This window comes from Telopea speciosissima, chromosome 3, assembly GCF_018873765.1.
Source record: "Telopea speciosissima isolate NSW1024214 ecotype Mountain lineage chromosome 3, Tspe_v1, whole genome shotgun sequence".
NCBI lineage: Eukaryota > Viridiplantae > Streptophyta > Magnoliopsida > Proteales > Proteaceae > Telopea > Telopea speciosissima.
This window is the reverse complement of record NC_057918.1, coordinates 45,716,817-45,732,846: the sequence shown is the minus strand read 5'-3', so window position 1 is coordinate 45,732,846 and position 16,030 is coordinate 45,716,817. Positions and strand designations below refer to the sequence as shown.

The 16,030-nt window shown below is 39.1% G+C and overlaps 1 protein-coding gene across 2 annotated transcripts; it reads left to right on the top strand.

Moving 5' to 3' along the window:
• The first annotated feature begins 929 nt into the window (after positions 1-929).
• LOC122655555 (probable methylenetetrahydrofolate reductase) lies at positions 930-12,094 on the top strand. 2 transcript variants are annotated; one of them, XM_043849757.1, is made up of 11 exons: positions 930-1,366; positions 1,575-1,635; positions 1,722-1,801; positions 2,686-2,859; positions 4,979-5,152; positions 5,753-5,853; positions 6,136-6,247; positions 7,409-7,489; positions 7,592-7,769; positions 11,278-11,612; positions 11,753-12,094. In XM_043849757.1, exons 1-11 carry the CDS (start codon positions 959-961, stop codon positions 11,834-11,836), a joined length of 1,788 nt encoding a protein of 595 aa, XP_043705692.1. In that variant the 5' UTR covers positions 930-958; the 3' UTR covers positions 11,837-12,094. The 2 variants fall into 2 exon arrangements, with proteins under 2 accessions (XP_043705692.1, XP_043705693.1); XM_043849758.1 differs by lacking the exons at positions 5,753-5,853; positions 6,136-6,247.
• The last annotated feature ends 3,936 nt before the right edge of the window (positions 12,095-16,030 follow it).

Here is a 16,030-nt window from a genome sequence, read left to right as displayed (position 1 = left end):
TTTTTGTCAATTCACCTCTTGATTTTAACATTGTTAGACTTAGACCAATGGAATGAGAGTATCTGTTAACTATTAAGAACCTCAAGGACGTACGTAGAATTTTTTTAAATTAAAAGATTTTTTCATAATTACGTCAAAGAGGTACTTGAAAAAGACCCTTATTTTTTTTTTGAGATATTTTGGAGGTGAGGGATTAGGGGTAGTAGGTGGAGTGGGTCCTACTCACCAACCCAATAAGAAACAAGGGTCACGATCCAACTCCATCTGAGTTCTCCAAATAAAGTTAGGGTTGGGGGGACTAAGAAATTAGAATACGCACGTCACTTGGACTGGACTGTGGGTGAGAGTGGGACACTAATCACAATTCACACACAACAATAAGGATTGGACTCAGTCATTCACGACACATCACAATTCCTAAAGATAAATTTCCTCTTTCCTGGTTTTTGGATTCACAGTTTGGGCACAATTCCTAAAGATAAATTTCCTCTTTCCTGGTTTTTGGATTCACAGTTTCAACAAGAATGTTTACCAAAAAAACAAAAAAAGTTTCAACAAGAATGGGTAGGTTTAGTTGGTGTGAATCTTGGATGATGGTGGGTTTTTCTTTACTCATAAAAAAAAATTAATAATAATAATTAATTAATTAATTGGAAAAAGTTGGTGTGTATACACGGTCGTATATGAAAACTTCTTTCTAATTATAATTAATTAATTATAATAATAATAAATAAAAAAATTTTTGGTGGTTGTTAGACGTAGACGTCATAGCATCTCCTTCTCTTGTCCTTAAATTGAGGAATCAAATGAGATCTTCTCTTGTCTCCGCAGATCTGAAAAAAAGTAGTACTCAGTTACTCCATTACATCTGAATCTAGACTCCATTTCTATATTTTGAGATCTTCCATTTTCAGACACTCGAGGAGTTTAATAGAGTGTTGAAGAAGAAGAGAAGAAGATGAAGGTGATCGAGAAAATCAGAGAATTGGCGGATGGGGAAGGAGGAAGGGTGGCATTCTCGTTCGAGTACTTTCCACCAAAGACAGAAGATGGAGTGGATAGCCTGTTCGAGAGGATGGATCGAATGGTGGCTCATAACCCTACATTCTGCGACATCACCTGGGGTGCAGGTGGCTCAACCGCCGATCTGACCCTGGAAATTGCTAATAAGATGCAGAACATGATCTGTGTGGAGACAATGATGCATCTTACCTGCACCAATATGCCCGTTGAGAAGATCGATCATGCCCTCGACACCATCAAGTCTAACGGGATCCGGAACGTTCTCGCACTCCGTGGTGATCCTCCTCATGGCCAGGACAAGTTCGTCCAGATCCAGGGCGGTTTCGCCTGTGCCCTCGACCTGGTATGTAGTATGTAATCTTCTTACTGTATAGTATAATGGTTGTTGTCGATATCTGCTCAAGTGGTTATTGCTTCTTCGCTACTGTGTTGTCCTCAATTTCAGTTCCAGTTCATGTTCCTGTTCCATTATCAATACCAATACCAAGAAAAACAATTTGCTCTGTATTGGATCCTTCAATTTCAAAATTTCTTTCATGTGATTGTGATAGGTTAAGCACATGCGGGAAAAGTATGGAGATTACTTTGGCATTACTGTTGCTGGTTATCCAGGTCTGTTCTCACGCCTACTTCTTCCTCTTTTTTTTTCAATTGTACTTCTTTTCCTGTTATTTAAATCTTTCCCTTCCCCTCTGCAGAGGCACATCCTGATGTGATTCAGAGTGGTGTTGCCACCGAGGAAGCTTACCAGAGTGATCTTGCTTACTTGAAGAGGAAGGTAAATCTATATTTTAGCAACTCTAACCCGTTGTTGTTTTTTTTTGGCCGAGTTTTTTATTTAGCTGTTAACGATTAGTGAGGTATTTTTTTCTGTTCTGGTTTTTGCTGATTTATTGTTAGTCTCTGCTTTCAAGTGGTTTCTGCATTGCTATATCTAGCTTGGAAACTTTTTCCCTTTTTTTTTTTTCCTCCTTTTTTGTGGAATAAATATAAAATTTATTCTAAAGATCTAGAAATAGTTGAGGTGGTGCCTGATTGATCAATAGAAGAAAGAGAGAATCAGAATAGGTGGTTGTAGCCATTAATCCTAGCTTACCCAAGTTTAGCTGCTCCTTTTGCCTTTGGGGAGGGTAGTGCCACCACCATATTGCCTACAGTTGTTACACGTAGAAATACAAAACAATTGAGAGAGCCATATGATCTATCGATCATCTATTACAGTTTCAGTTTCTCTTTAACATCATTATGTTTCATTTAGTCCCTTATGACAGCCAGAACATTTTATTCAAAGATCGTTTTTCTCGAAACAGACATTTCTTGCCAAAAACTTCCATCTCTGAAGTCCTGTGCTTCAGCAAGGAATGGACTTGCAGTGGGCCCTTTTTGGCTTAGCAGCAATTGGACAGTCCAAATCACCTCTGATAACAACACTCTATTTCAGTTCACGTTTTAGAGAGGTTCACAGCTCTATTAACATTTTCACATTGTTAGTAAGCGATTCGATCACTTCGAGAACTAACTGATACTTAAAAATTTAGTTGCTAACTTCTTCAGTTTTTAATTTGTCATTTACGAATTCTAGGATTAGAAAAGTACTTGGGTTGCTTCTGTTATCATGCTTCATTTGTTTGCTTTTGTGCTAATGTTATTTTCCTTTTGTAGGTTGACGCTGGAGCTGATCTCATCGTCACTCAACTATTTTACGATACTGATATTTTTTTGAAATTTGTGAATGACTGTCGTCAAATTGGAATAACTTGCCCCATTGTTCCTGGCATTATGCCAATCAATAATTATAAGGGGTTCTTGCGTATGACTGGTTTTTGCAAGACTAAGGTATGCTATCTTCTAATCATTAAGCTTCTGAAGAAAAGAAAAAGGTGTTGTGTTAACATGAGTCATATCACCTTCTTTACTTCTTATATGCGAAGTTGAGCTAATGAAGACTAAATTTGAGCCAGGAATAATCCAGCAGGACATTTAACAGGATCATAGATTGTAGGAATAAGAACCAGAAACAGAGAGAAGTTAGCTGTTTCAGCAATTTTGATCAGATAGGTCTGAAATTGTAGTTGATGGATCTGTTCTGCAGATAGAACGGGTCTGTAAAACGTAGTTTGAATCAGAGATCAAAATAGTTAATTTTCTGAAGAATCCAACTATCACTAGGATCTGCGATAGCAGTGCAGGAACTGAGCTAATTGATTAGAGAAATTAGGAAATAAGATCAGGATCTCAGAGAACCATCAACAGAAACTATCATGTGCAATCTGAGAGTAAACTAAACAGAATATTTTAGGGATTGCAACCACTAAACAGATTAGAGTAATAACAGAAAACAGTGTAGTTGCTGGTTTAATCCAACCAGAATTGATTAAAAAAATGTAGTAAGTTGAATTTGATCAGGTAAGGGAAATAAAAAAAGACTCAATCCTCTTCCAATCAACCAACTAGAGAAGTAGGCTAAACTACTTGCAAACCTTAAATAATAAAGAAATACATCCCAAATCAGGACTGGTATTTAATAACCGAATACAGCCTAGCTAAGGATAACCGTTACAATAAAAAATTGAAGAAAAATATGGTGCCAGAAGATCCTACGATTTGGACTGCTGTCTAGTCTAATCTGATAAGATTCGACTCCATAAAGATAAGATTCCAGCTTGTGATCTGGAACCTGAGATCAGAAACACAATCTGGAAGGAAACTGGAATTTTTCAACAGATCTGGACACTGAAATGGTCGAGTCGATTGAACCAGTTTCTTGCTCCAATTCTGGTTCAATCTTGGGCCAGTTCTGACCCAACTGACATCCTAAGGCCTGTTGATCTGCTGCTTGTATGCTGGCCTGAAGGTCTTCCTTCTTTTGTGCTTCTGATCTGCATCATTCACCCAGGCAGCTATACATCCCTTCTCTTGTCATTAATTAAAGAAAAATATAGCCGTGTCCACTCAAAACCTCATGAGTCATTAGGTTCTTTATGTTAATGTTTCTTATCTTCAACAATGTTCAGAATTCAAATTAGCTTATCATTCCCAAGAAGTTTGTGTATGATTTGTGAAAGATACACATATGAAGCTCCTTTGTATCGAAAAACTTGTTGATTTATGGAATATTTTACAAAGATACAGGAAAGCACATGTATTATTATTGTAGGTGTTCAAATTTATCTTACTTGGGGCTCTATCCTGTTGTAGGGAATTGAATGTTTTGGATGTGTCTTGTTTCTTTTCTTTTTTCGTGGTCTTGTTTCTATGGTTCTGTATTTTTGTGCAATAGTGTCATGCATTGTAGGGAATTGAATGTTTTGGATGTGTCTTGTTTCTTTTCTTTTTTCGTGGTCTTGTTTCTATGGTTCTGTATTTTTGTGTTATAGTGTCATGCATTGCCTAGGTGACTAGTCAATTAGTTGCACTATGTACCAAGGCTCCCAGGCCTAGAGGTTTAACGAAACATACCTGGAATATTGCACTTGCCTCGGGTGTCTTGGCCTTGCCCAGGTGTCACCCAGGTATCTGGTGGCTTGCCTTGCCTTGGTGCCATGACAACTATATTTACATGTTTATATTATGTACAACTGGTACTAGTTTGTGTATGTATAGTTTATACTGTTTATATGATTAAAACAAAATTTTCTATTGTAGAATACTTATGCCTTTTACATTGGAAACCAGATTAGCCTACATTTGTTGGCTGCATATCAGAAATTTAAATATGGGCATGAGACAGCGTTTTCTTTTTTTTTCTTTTATTTTTTTTGGGCAGGGGCGGGGGGTGGGGTGGAGGTTGGGGAGGTGGGGTGTTAAAAAATCTATGGTTGAACTTGCCATCTGTCTAAGATATACTTAAATCATACGGTGTAGGTGATATGTTGCATCGCGGAAGTTGTTTAGGCGGTGCTGGTGACTGCTCTCCATTTTAACATGTGCTATTTGAAAATAATGTTTTCTGTAGATACCACTAGAGATCATGGCTGCCTTAGAGCCTATCAAAGACAATGAAGAAGCTGTAAAAGCTTATGGAATTCACCTTGGAACTGAAATGTGCAAGAAGATTTTAGCTCATGGGATCAAGACTGTGCACCTTTACACACTAAACATGGAGAAATCAGCGTTGGCAATATTAATGGTAACTCCCCATCCTTCTGTTTTTTGGTCAATCATCAATGATTCCTCATCTTATGATAATAATACATTTATTTATGTAGAATGTAAATACCTAGATACTATTGTTTCTGTATGTAGTTTTCTAGGTATATCACTGCTAGGTGAACTATCTAATTTCAGCCACTAGCAGGGGTGATGTGGTTGTTCCAGATTGTCATTGGGGAAAGGGATTAACTGGATTGGTCAGATGTCACATCTCGGCTAATCAGCTATATGACCAACCATGTGTTGTGGTTGTCCATTTCAAATATCAGCTATTTAAATGTGAAGGTTTTATTTTTCTGTCCGTACTGGCTCCTTTATTTGGCTTCTTCTTCTTAAGGTTTTATTTTAATTATAGAAGGCAAGAAAATAGTATTTTATTTTGAGTGCTTCTGGCTGAAATTTATCACATTAGTACAAGGTGAAGTGCCACATGTTGGAGGTTGGATAAATAGTGGACTGCCAACTAAGCTGCCATTTGGAAGATCCGTTCACCACATATGTTTCTTTTTTATACATGACTCGCCTTGCAAACCCATCTATATTAGTTTGGATCATACTAAGAATCTTATATTGGCAGAATCTTGGGTTAATCGATGAGGCCAAAATTTCAAGGTCCTTACCATGGAGACGCCCAACAAATGTTTTCCGTGTTAAAGAAGATGTTCGTCCAATTTTCTGGTAATTCATCTCTTCAAAAATCTCATATACTGCTCCCCATACATTGGGTTTTATGATTTGAAGAATTATTATCAGATCAGTTGGATCATCTGACTGAAATGACATAACAGATCCGATCTATATTACCTATTGGATTGGCTGATCCTTTGTTCAGAGCATTTGATTAGGAATGTTCAATATTCTGATATTGATCTTTAGATCCTTGTTTGGTTGATTAGGAAAGAGGAATTTGTCTGATCAAACTTTATCAAGTAGCTGATATTCTTAGCCATTTGCTCCCAGGGCTAATCGTCCAAAAAGCTACATATCAAGGACTATAGGATGGGACCAGTACCCAAGTGGGCGGTGGGGAAATTCCCGTAATCCATCATATGGGGCACTGTCTGACTACCAGGTAAAGAGGATTTATGATGCTTAATAATTTTTTGGATAATTTTTGGTCTATATTCCATGTTTGACTGAAGTAAGGTGGACTTATATTTGATGTACTTTATTTTTTGCAGTGGTTTTGACTTGTATCAAAGTGGTTTGATGTAAATAGGGTAGCCTAGTAATCTATTATCTATTTGGGCATGCTCTAGGGTGGTGCTCCCTCCATGCTCCCCATGCAACATGGTTTTCGGGATTGGGATGATATTGGGGCCCTGATTCCAAGTAGGCCAAGCGCTTACCCAAGAGCTTGGTTGTCCAGACATCGGTAGCCCCCTTGTGTGCCCAAACTTGGCCGATCTGGGCAAATATTGGCTGAGTTGACTTGGGATAGGCAGTGGACGATCCAGTCCCGAGTCCATGTATTATATCCTTGCTCCTCAAAGAAGAGGGCCATGAACTGTGGTGGCTTCATTGCCTCCACCTCCCAAGCCCCCCCCACTAAAAATTATTTTCTACATACAATCCTTCCCACTTATATATGAGATGCATTTGAACTTAAAATAAGATGTAATATTTCTGATTATCTATTACAAACGTAAATTGTAAGAAAATAAGTCCGAATATGATTTAATAAGATTGTTTATCCCCCTTTCTTTTTGATGTGTTAGGTCATCTTGTTAGGTTTTGTAGCTGGTTGATCTGAGCCATATGGAGGGCTATGTGGCTTATTGACACTACATGATAGAGATGGTACCCTATAGGCATCCCATTAGAGGGTACCCTCTGTTTGATGTATATGCTAGGTGCTCAAACTTTTCTGATTTGTTACTTTATTCTCTCCTTGAAATTTTAGGTTCTTCTTTTGATAAGCAACTCATATTAGAAGTGAAAGCAAAGCCACCATAAAGGGTGAACAGAATGAAAGAAGGCTAATGACCAAGAGTCCAAAGGCCAAAGCCAAAATAGAACTGTATAATTGGAATAGGGTCCGGGATCTACTAACCCCTCCCCTAGATAGCTTCATAGCTCTTTCCTCAAAGGAGTTACAATTTCTTGGACTTAATTGCAGTAAGGGAAAATAAAAGTGTCTGCAGATTTGCAAGTCTTCAAGTTCTTGGCCTCCAGGTCAAATGGTTATGTAGCTAGATTTGTTTCCTATTGATGTGGTTTATTCCCATTACAGTTTATGCGACCACGTTCACGTGACAAGAAGCTTCATGAGGAATGGGCTGTCTCACTGAAATCTGTTGAAGATATTCATGAGGTACTTCTCAATTAATGTTTTATTCTCAAATGACACTTGGTTATATGTAATTTCATATAATGCTAATAGGCTTATGGTTTTTTATGCATTCTACTGTGCCAGAGATTCATGAAATTCTGCCTTGGGAAACTTAGAAGCAGTCCATGGTCAGAGTTAGATGGGCTCCAACCAGAGACAAAGATCATAAATGAACAGTTGGCTAATGTCAACTTGACGGGTTTCCTCACAATCAATAGTCAACCAGCAGTCAATGGGGAGAAATCTGATACTCCATCTATTGGTAAGGGAAACTAATTGTAGAAAATATCCATCCTGTCCTGAAAATTTTCTATTGAGAATGTGAAATTATTATTTGGGAGATATATCCTTAGTCCCTATGCCATTTTCGTATAAAATAGTTTGTTATGTTGCATTATTGAAATTTTATCCTGTTTATGTGAAAATTGTGTCACTTATCCCATCAAGTAGACTTGGGAGGAGCTTTTATTCTCGTGATTTGTGTCCTTACATTCTCTTTGTTTATCATGTGAATTGCCTGTGAATTGATGGAAGATGAAATAGAATTGTATCTAATGTTTAAAAGTAGGGGTCCAAGTTTGGCCCTGTCAGCCCGAACCCACCCTGAGCCCGAACGGGGCCTGGGCTAAGATATTTGGCCCTGAGGGCGGGTCAGGGCTGGAAATTTCTGGCCCTGAGTCAGGGTAGGGTCGAGCCAGGGTTGAGGCCTTAGGCTAAGCCTAACCCGGCCCGGCCCGACCCTGTCTAAGTTATACTATAAATTATATACTGATATAATATATATTTTATAAACTTTAAGCATCACCCACATTTTGTTATATAATATATTATATATGAAGATAATAAGTGATATAATACATTTTATTATAGTGTTATTTTACGTAAAATTGATAATTTTCTCCCCAGCCCATGCATTTCCTTCCCCCTCCCCATGATTAGGGCCAATCAGGGTCAGCCCGGCCCGACCCTGAGGGCAGGTCTGAGTTGGATTTTTCTGACCCTGTGTCAGGCTCGGGTCAGGGCCTGGGCCTGGGCCAAGCTAAGGGGACTTATAGTTGGGCTAGGGTTCTATAAAGCCCGGCCCAACCCGACCCTGTTCCAGCCCTATTTAGAAGTGTTATTTATTTAAGGGTAAATTACAACTGTGGTACCCAATGTCTAAGAAAAATACGTTTGGGGTACCTCATGTTTGAAGTATTATGTTTGGGATTCCTTATTTAGCCAGTTCTCTCAACCGTCCATTCCAGTCTTTGCCCCCATCTCTGCCCTCTGCCCTCTGCCCTTGCCTCCACCCCCAGCATCTCTCTCCCATGTTCTCCGCCCTTTGTTCTCCCCCCCACCCCACCCCCAACAGTAAACATGAGAATAGTAAATCATACAGGATGCACCACATTCAGTGAACCAAGAAAGGTCTCAACAGTGTTCATGGCATTAACAAAAATAGAGTAGTAAAATAGAAGAGATGATGTGAAGAAACGGTATAACCGAAAGAGAGAGAAGTTGTGAAAATACCAAGGAGACAAGGGAAAAGGATGCTTACAAGGCATCAGGGTCATCGGCCTGGTTGGAGACCAAGAAGATAGGAACCGTCCATCCCTACTCTTGGGACTGCTCAAGAATCACCAGCTGCAGGAGATAAACTTAGAGTTAGAAAGAGCTTTCGCTTTCCTTGTGCTGCAACTCTGAATTTTCCAATCTGGGTTTGTCCTTCTTCCACATGTTTATCTTAAGGCCTCGTTTGTTTAGAGGGGACTTAGGTGGGGTGGGAGAATTGGGGTGGGAAAATGCTGATGTGGCACTTCAAAATCCCACCCCTACATAGTTTGGTTAATTTGGGGTGGTGAAGTTACAAAAGCTTTGGGGACATCATTAATTGCCTTGTTTGCTGATGTAGCACTTCAAAATCCCACCCCTTTGCTATCCAAAGTCCCACTTGTTACCATTCATGGGAAAAGTAACGTTTCCTCTACTTTACCTCAACATTTTCACCCCAACAAAACCCCACGAACATGTGGGTCCCATCTTCCCAACAATCCCACCCCACCTTCCCCTCTAAACAAATGGGGCCTAAGGGGTTGGTAATTGGTAGTGAGTGGTTTTACAACTCTTAGCTCAAGGGTCCTTTTCTTTTTCCTCTCTTCATGTGGTATGTTGACGGTGGACAGTAGGACTTGTGGATCAAATGTTTGTGGTACTAGTGGCTTTGTTGTTGCTTAGATTGGAGGTGGGATTTGGCTGAAGTGGAATTGGAGTTGAGAAATTTTGATTCCCAATAATAGGAAAATGTGAGGCTGGGAGTGACTATTGGTGGATTGAGAGTCTTTAGTCTTGAGACAGACAGATGTAAAAATCAAGGGGGGGGGGGGGGGGCGTGTGCAAGTTTTATGTTTTACTGGATAGCAAGAAGGAAAAGCATCAAAGAGCAAAGATCACCAGAGTTCCATTTCCCAAGTCAGGTGTGATTGACTAGTTCATGTGGGTAATGGGCTGTAATTGTGAAAGTAGGAAATTTGGATGCTAAAAGAGTATTGTGTTTGGGATTTTCTGTCCTTTAACTGTTAATGAAGTCTTGAAATTTCTGATATAATTTTCAGTTTTATGATGGTGGATGGAACTTCTGTCTGCATTTTGTCCTCCTGCAATTGTGCACTTCCTGTTTATCACCCACTGTAATCTTGGTAAATCAACTGAACAATGAGGGACGGGTGTCTTTCAGTAATTCCAGATGAGAGAGAGCTTTTGTTCAGCCCACTTAAGATACATCACTCACTTCTGTTCTTCAGCTCCAAATGCATTCTTCTAAAAAAACTGGATGGCCTTGATGGCCTTGGGGGAGTAATAATGGTCAGCTGAAGCTTGAGCAGAAAAACTCATGGACTTAGAGCTTCCGTTTTGGACTCCACCGATCTAGCCATCAACGATGGCCGCATTTTCCTGCACCATTGCTTAGGAAAGCTCATAAACAAGGAAGAAATAGTTGCATACAAGAAGAGAGAGAAAAGTTGAAGAAATCTAAGCTCAGAAACTCTAACCCTAGGACAGAGAGACCAGGAAAAAGTAGTCGGAAAATGAAACGAAGCAGAAAAGGTGAGGGGATATTTATAGAGGTTGCTGAGCGTTGGGAAAAGGGTGGGGGTGGGGGCAGAAGGCAGAGTTGAGTGTAGAGGAAGGAGACACGGGTGGAGGTCGGAAGGGGGGTTGAGAGAACTTGCCATAGGCAAAGTTGGAAATATTTCCAGTCTTAAACAGAACTGGCTAATGAGGAATCTTAAAACATAATGTTCCAAACATGAGGTACCCTAAATGTAGATTTCTTAAATGTTGGGTAATTCAGCTGTACTTTATCCTTTATCTAATTACAGTTTTATAAAACATTTCATGCTCAATATAGATCATTGTTATAGAAACCTAAATTTGCAATATAGATCATTTTGTCAGTTCTTGTTTTTGGGCATTTGTTGTATAATATTCCCTGAAGCTAGCTATTCTTCTCTATAAAATCCCTTTGTTATGTATAAAAACAAGTTATTCTTCAAATGTCAAATGCTACTTAGTACGGAGTTGGAATTCTTTTTTTGTCAATTTAAAATAACAAATTGTTTCCCTTAAAATTTATTTTATTTTATTTTTATTATTTTCTTGAGATGATTGTCTTGTGGTCTGTCTTTTCAATCCTCTAGTGATTTGTTCAGTTAGTTATCCATCAAATCATGCTTTTGATTGCCTGTGTCCCTTCCAATTTAATGAAACATGTGAAACGTGTTTGGCAGGATGGGGTGGGCCAGGTGGATATGTTTACCAGAAGGCCTACCTGGAGTTCTTTTGTTCTCAGGACAAGTTGAATTCACTGGTTGAAAAATGCAAGGCTTTCCCATCTCTAACCTACATGGCCGTGAACAAAGGAGGAAGGTGGATATCTAACGTCAGCTCTAGCAATGTGAATGCAGTGACATGGGGAGTCTTCCCAGCAAAGGAGATCATCCAACCAACTGTTGTGGATCCTGCAAGCTTTATGGTGTGGAAGGATGAGGCCTTTGAAATCTGGACAAAGGGATGGGCATTCATGTACCCAGAGAGCGATCCATCAAGAAAACTACTAGAGGAGGTAATCTACCTTTTTGCATCCTGCCTTCATAGTCATTTATGCAGGACACTAGCATTTTTTATTTAAGCCAAATAGTTGGGATAAGGCTTACTGTTTCAAGCTAATTTCTGTACTGTTCTTTTCATTTTTTTGGTTGGCAGGTGCAAAGCACTTACTTCTTGGTCAGCTTAGTTGATAATGATTATATCCATAGTGATCTGTTTGAGGTCTTAAAGGATATATAAGATGGTCTGCTTCGTTTTGTTTCCGTCTTCAAGCATACCACCTAGCAAGAGTGCTTGCTTTGATGTCAATTATGAATTCCATGTCATGAAAAGCTCTATGTTATCTTATTCAATAACATTACATTTTAAAAGTTCTGGTCATTGTGCCTCCGGCCATGCAACTCTGCAAAGAGGAGTGTCTGGGTTATTTTTCTAGAACAATCCCATATGTAACAGTTTCTGCTGTGTGCTTTTATTCATTATATTATTAATTGATTATTTAGGTGCATAAAACTTTATAATGTAGCAGAGAAAGATTCATCCAAGTTCAAGTTCATATTCAGCTTCTGGGATGCATTCTCTGCGCAAATGAAAACTTAATTTGGCCTATTATTGGGTTCATTACCATGGACTGATGTTTAAGACACCATTGCTAATAGAAAACCCTAATTTCTAAAACTGTGTTATGTTTCCAGTTAGAATGCTGCTTTACAATGAATCCTCTTAGGGAAACTATCTGCATTGGGGTTCTTGGATATAAGTAATACTGTGTATTGGCATTGGCATAAGCCATTCAATGGATTGCTAATCTCACATCCCATCCAGAAAAACCTGGGTTATGTGATTGAATGTCCACAGACATTATCAAAACCACCAGGATCACAGTTCTGTGGTTTACCTTGCAGTTAAAAATCATAATAATCAATAAAGAAATCAGAGAATGCAGCAGAAGATCAAAATAAAATTATAAACGTCAATAACAGAGTACTATATGATAACATAAGTAAGGCAGTGGTCCAAAATGTGTCGGAAAACAAAGTTATCCGATTCCCCAATGTATCGCTACTTTTGGTAGTATTGTTAAATTTAGTATAGGTTGTGTAACATAGTTCATCCCAAAGTGGAGGTAACTTTGAGTATTTATTTAACCATATTATTTATTTTATTTTTTTTATATGGTAAAAGACAGTGAAATTATATAAAAGAAATATGTACAATGTTCTTAGCTTGAGCATATCTAGCTAAGTTTAGAGCTATTGACATACAAAAGTTATCCCCTTTTTTATCAAAGGAGATATTCTGAGCTAGGTTATGTATATATAATAGGTCTTTAATAAGATGCCAAGGCCAAGGAGAGGAAGTTGGAGATGGAAGAACATCGGTGATATGTTGATTTACACACCACACTTCTTCAATTTGCAATCCCAAACTAGAAGCATGGTCTAGCCCGGATCTAATGCTGAATAGTTCAGCCTCCATATAGGTAGCAGATTTCATATAACCTGCAGCAAAAAAGATAAACCTTCCATGTAGCAAAATACTATAAGACCATCCTGTTAATTCTACTCTCGGAGTCTGGTATCTTGCAGAGAATAAAACAGGAATATTAAAATTTGTTAAGGAAGACTTGGTGGAGATTGTAATGTCCCTCTCAATGCTAGAATATACAAAATGGGATGAAATTTGAGGAGGGGGATATATTTAAATCAACTAACCAACGATTGACCTAATTCACCACCCAAATAGGATCAGGTTTTTCTGATCCAATAACAGAAAAGAATTAACCTAACCATACTGTTGATCTAAGCTTTACAATCATTCTTACAACTTCCATAAAAAGAAAATTTCATACATTGATCAAAACATAACCCGTCACCCAGCAACTTCAAGTAGTTTGGTCCTTAAAAAAGTTATTATTCATGGGAACAACACTATCCGAACTCTCCGTTGCTCAAATATCTTGAAGTCGAAATCTCCAAGGAACTCGAAAGGATCTCCCTCTTGGCCAACTCAATATCCTCATCAACCATCATCTTCACCAAATTTTCAAATCCGACCTTGGGTTTCCATCCAAATTCCTTCCCCGCCTTACTCGAATCCCCCTTCAAGTTATTGACCTCAACGGGAGAAGAGAAGGACCAGTGTCCTTGCTCCTGTCTTCGCCGCCTCTCGCTGTCGCTAGATTCCTGCGGCAAGAACCGAAAGGGTGAGGTGAGTTCTAGGTTTTGAAATTTTGGGTTCAGAATCCATATCGCAAAGGAGGTTAGGGGAAGAGAAGGACGGGCGTACCTGCTCTTGTCTTCGCCACCTCTCGCCGTCGCCGGATCTCCTGCGCCAAGAACCGAAATATGGTGAGGTTTGAGATTTAGGGCAGATCAAGCAAAAGAGGGAAAGAGAAGGAGGAAGACGACTGGTTTTGCTTTCGTTTTTTTTAAATTGAAAGTGTGAGATCCGAGCCGGGTTGGGTCGTCAACAGAGAGGAGTAAAGAGTGCATTTACAGAGCAGAGATTTGAGACCCTTGGATTTACTAGGTGCCACGTGTCAATATCTTAAGGGGTTGCTCACCATGCAGCTCCCGCCACGGCTGGATAAAAGCCGAATCCCATCAGGAAACGGCTGGTCGACTGCCACTGATTGAAGAAGTTCGGACAGTCGACGGTGATAGGGTACAACAAGCAGAGAAAAGAAGTATTTGGATCCAGAAAAGACAGGGAAGAGGGAGAAAAGTAAGAGAGAGCTAAATAAGGGATAGAGAAGAGAGAGGAAAGTAAGAGAGAGAAAAGTCAAAAGAAAAAAGAGAGAACGCAGGTGTGGAGTGCGGGTGGCCATATTGCTTCCCAAATCCAAATCATACAGTTCCAGTCCAACTCGGTTCGATTCAACAACAAATGGCTTCTGTTGTGGGCAAGATGGTTTGAATTGAAATAGCTCTATTTTAGCATGAATCTTGTCCTGGACAAGGTTCTCTGAAGGGGTTGGCAATGTTATGATCATAGGTAGATGAGTTATTGTGTTGGGTAGTGTTAGGTGTAGATGGGTAATTTGTGGAGGGTTAGTTTGTTAGGGATAGATGGGTAATTTTTATTAGATAGGGTTTCATATAGTGTAAGGAATGGATTGTAAAGGCATCAAAGAATTAATCCAAATCTCTCTTCTTCGTCTATCTTTCTAGGAGGTTACTATGCCTCGAAGCAGCCCCTTGTCCCTATTTTCCCCTTCTGCAACCCATCTTCCATTATCTTCCCCTTCTCTATAACTTAACCATTACATATCCACTAAGGTACAATTATCATCATCACATGTATCTCTGTGCCCATCCTGGTCAGCACCACCAATTTTTGCTCCTTGCTACATAACGAACTGAGATGAAGGATCCACATCCATCATCATCACGCCAGCTGCCATATCTAAAATAAAGGTATACCGAGGGATGAGCTCCACTGAACCCAGTGAGGGAAAACATGCAAACAGATGCATATATTCCATGTCACCTGTATCAAGTCTAATCATGCAACTAACAACAGATCTAGGTCTCATGAGGATAAATCCTACGTAACAAGTATGACATTCTTAGTTCCGAAATCACACATCGGACCCCAAGAATAAACTCTGATACAGTGGAGAATTGCCAGTACCGAAATTATACATCAGTCCCCAGCAAACCCCCAAAGTTAACCCTACTGTACATCCCATTCCGGAATCACACATCGGACCTAGGAGACAGCAAATGGCATTCTGAAATCATCCAATCGGATCTACCACGGGTTATCCAACACCTTATCCCTGTTGGCAAGGGTCATAGCATTGGATTTATGATATCCCAGTTAAGGGTGTTAAACGGTTTGGTTTCGGTTAAACGACCCGGTCCGTTTAAACCATTTAAGTAAACGGTCTCAATTTTGAAACCATAACCGAACCATTTATTAAACGATTTCACGGTTCGATTCAATTTCAGTAAATGGTTCAACTTGATTTTGGTACATTTATGTACATTTAAGAGAGTTAAACGGTCCGGTTCAGTTTGAACCATTTAATTAAACGGCCTCAATTTTGAAACTATAACTGAACCATTTTTAAACGCTTTCACGATTTTGGTTTAAACGGTTCAGTTTGGTTTCGGTAAACGGTTTCAGTTTGATTTTGACACCCAACCTAGCCATATGCATCTTCTAATATGTATGTCATGTAGTTCCAAAGTATATAGAATATCCAACCAGTTCCAACACATCTCTCAATCTCATACATCATACTATCTCATCATATCATTCATAATATTATGCATATGCATTATGGAATGCAACCTATCATCATGCATACATCTAATGGATAAAAGATAAGCTAAAAACTACATGATCATAACTCTAATATGATGAATGTACAAATGCAGCAAGCACATATTAAAAAAAAAAAAAAAAAAAACAAATAAGAAACAC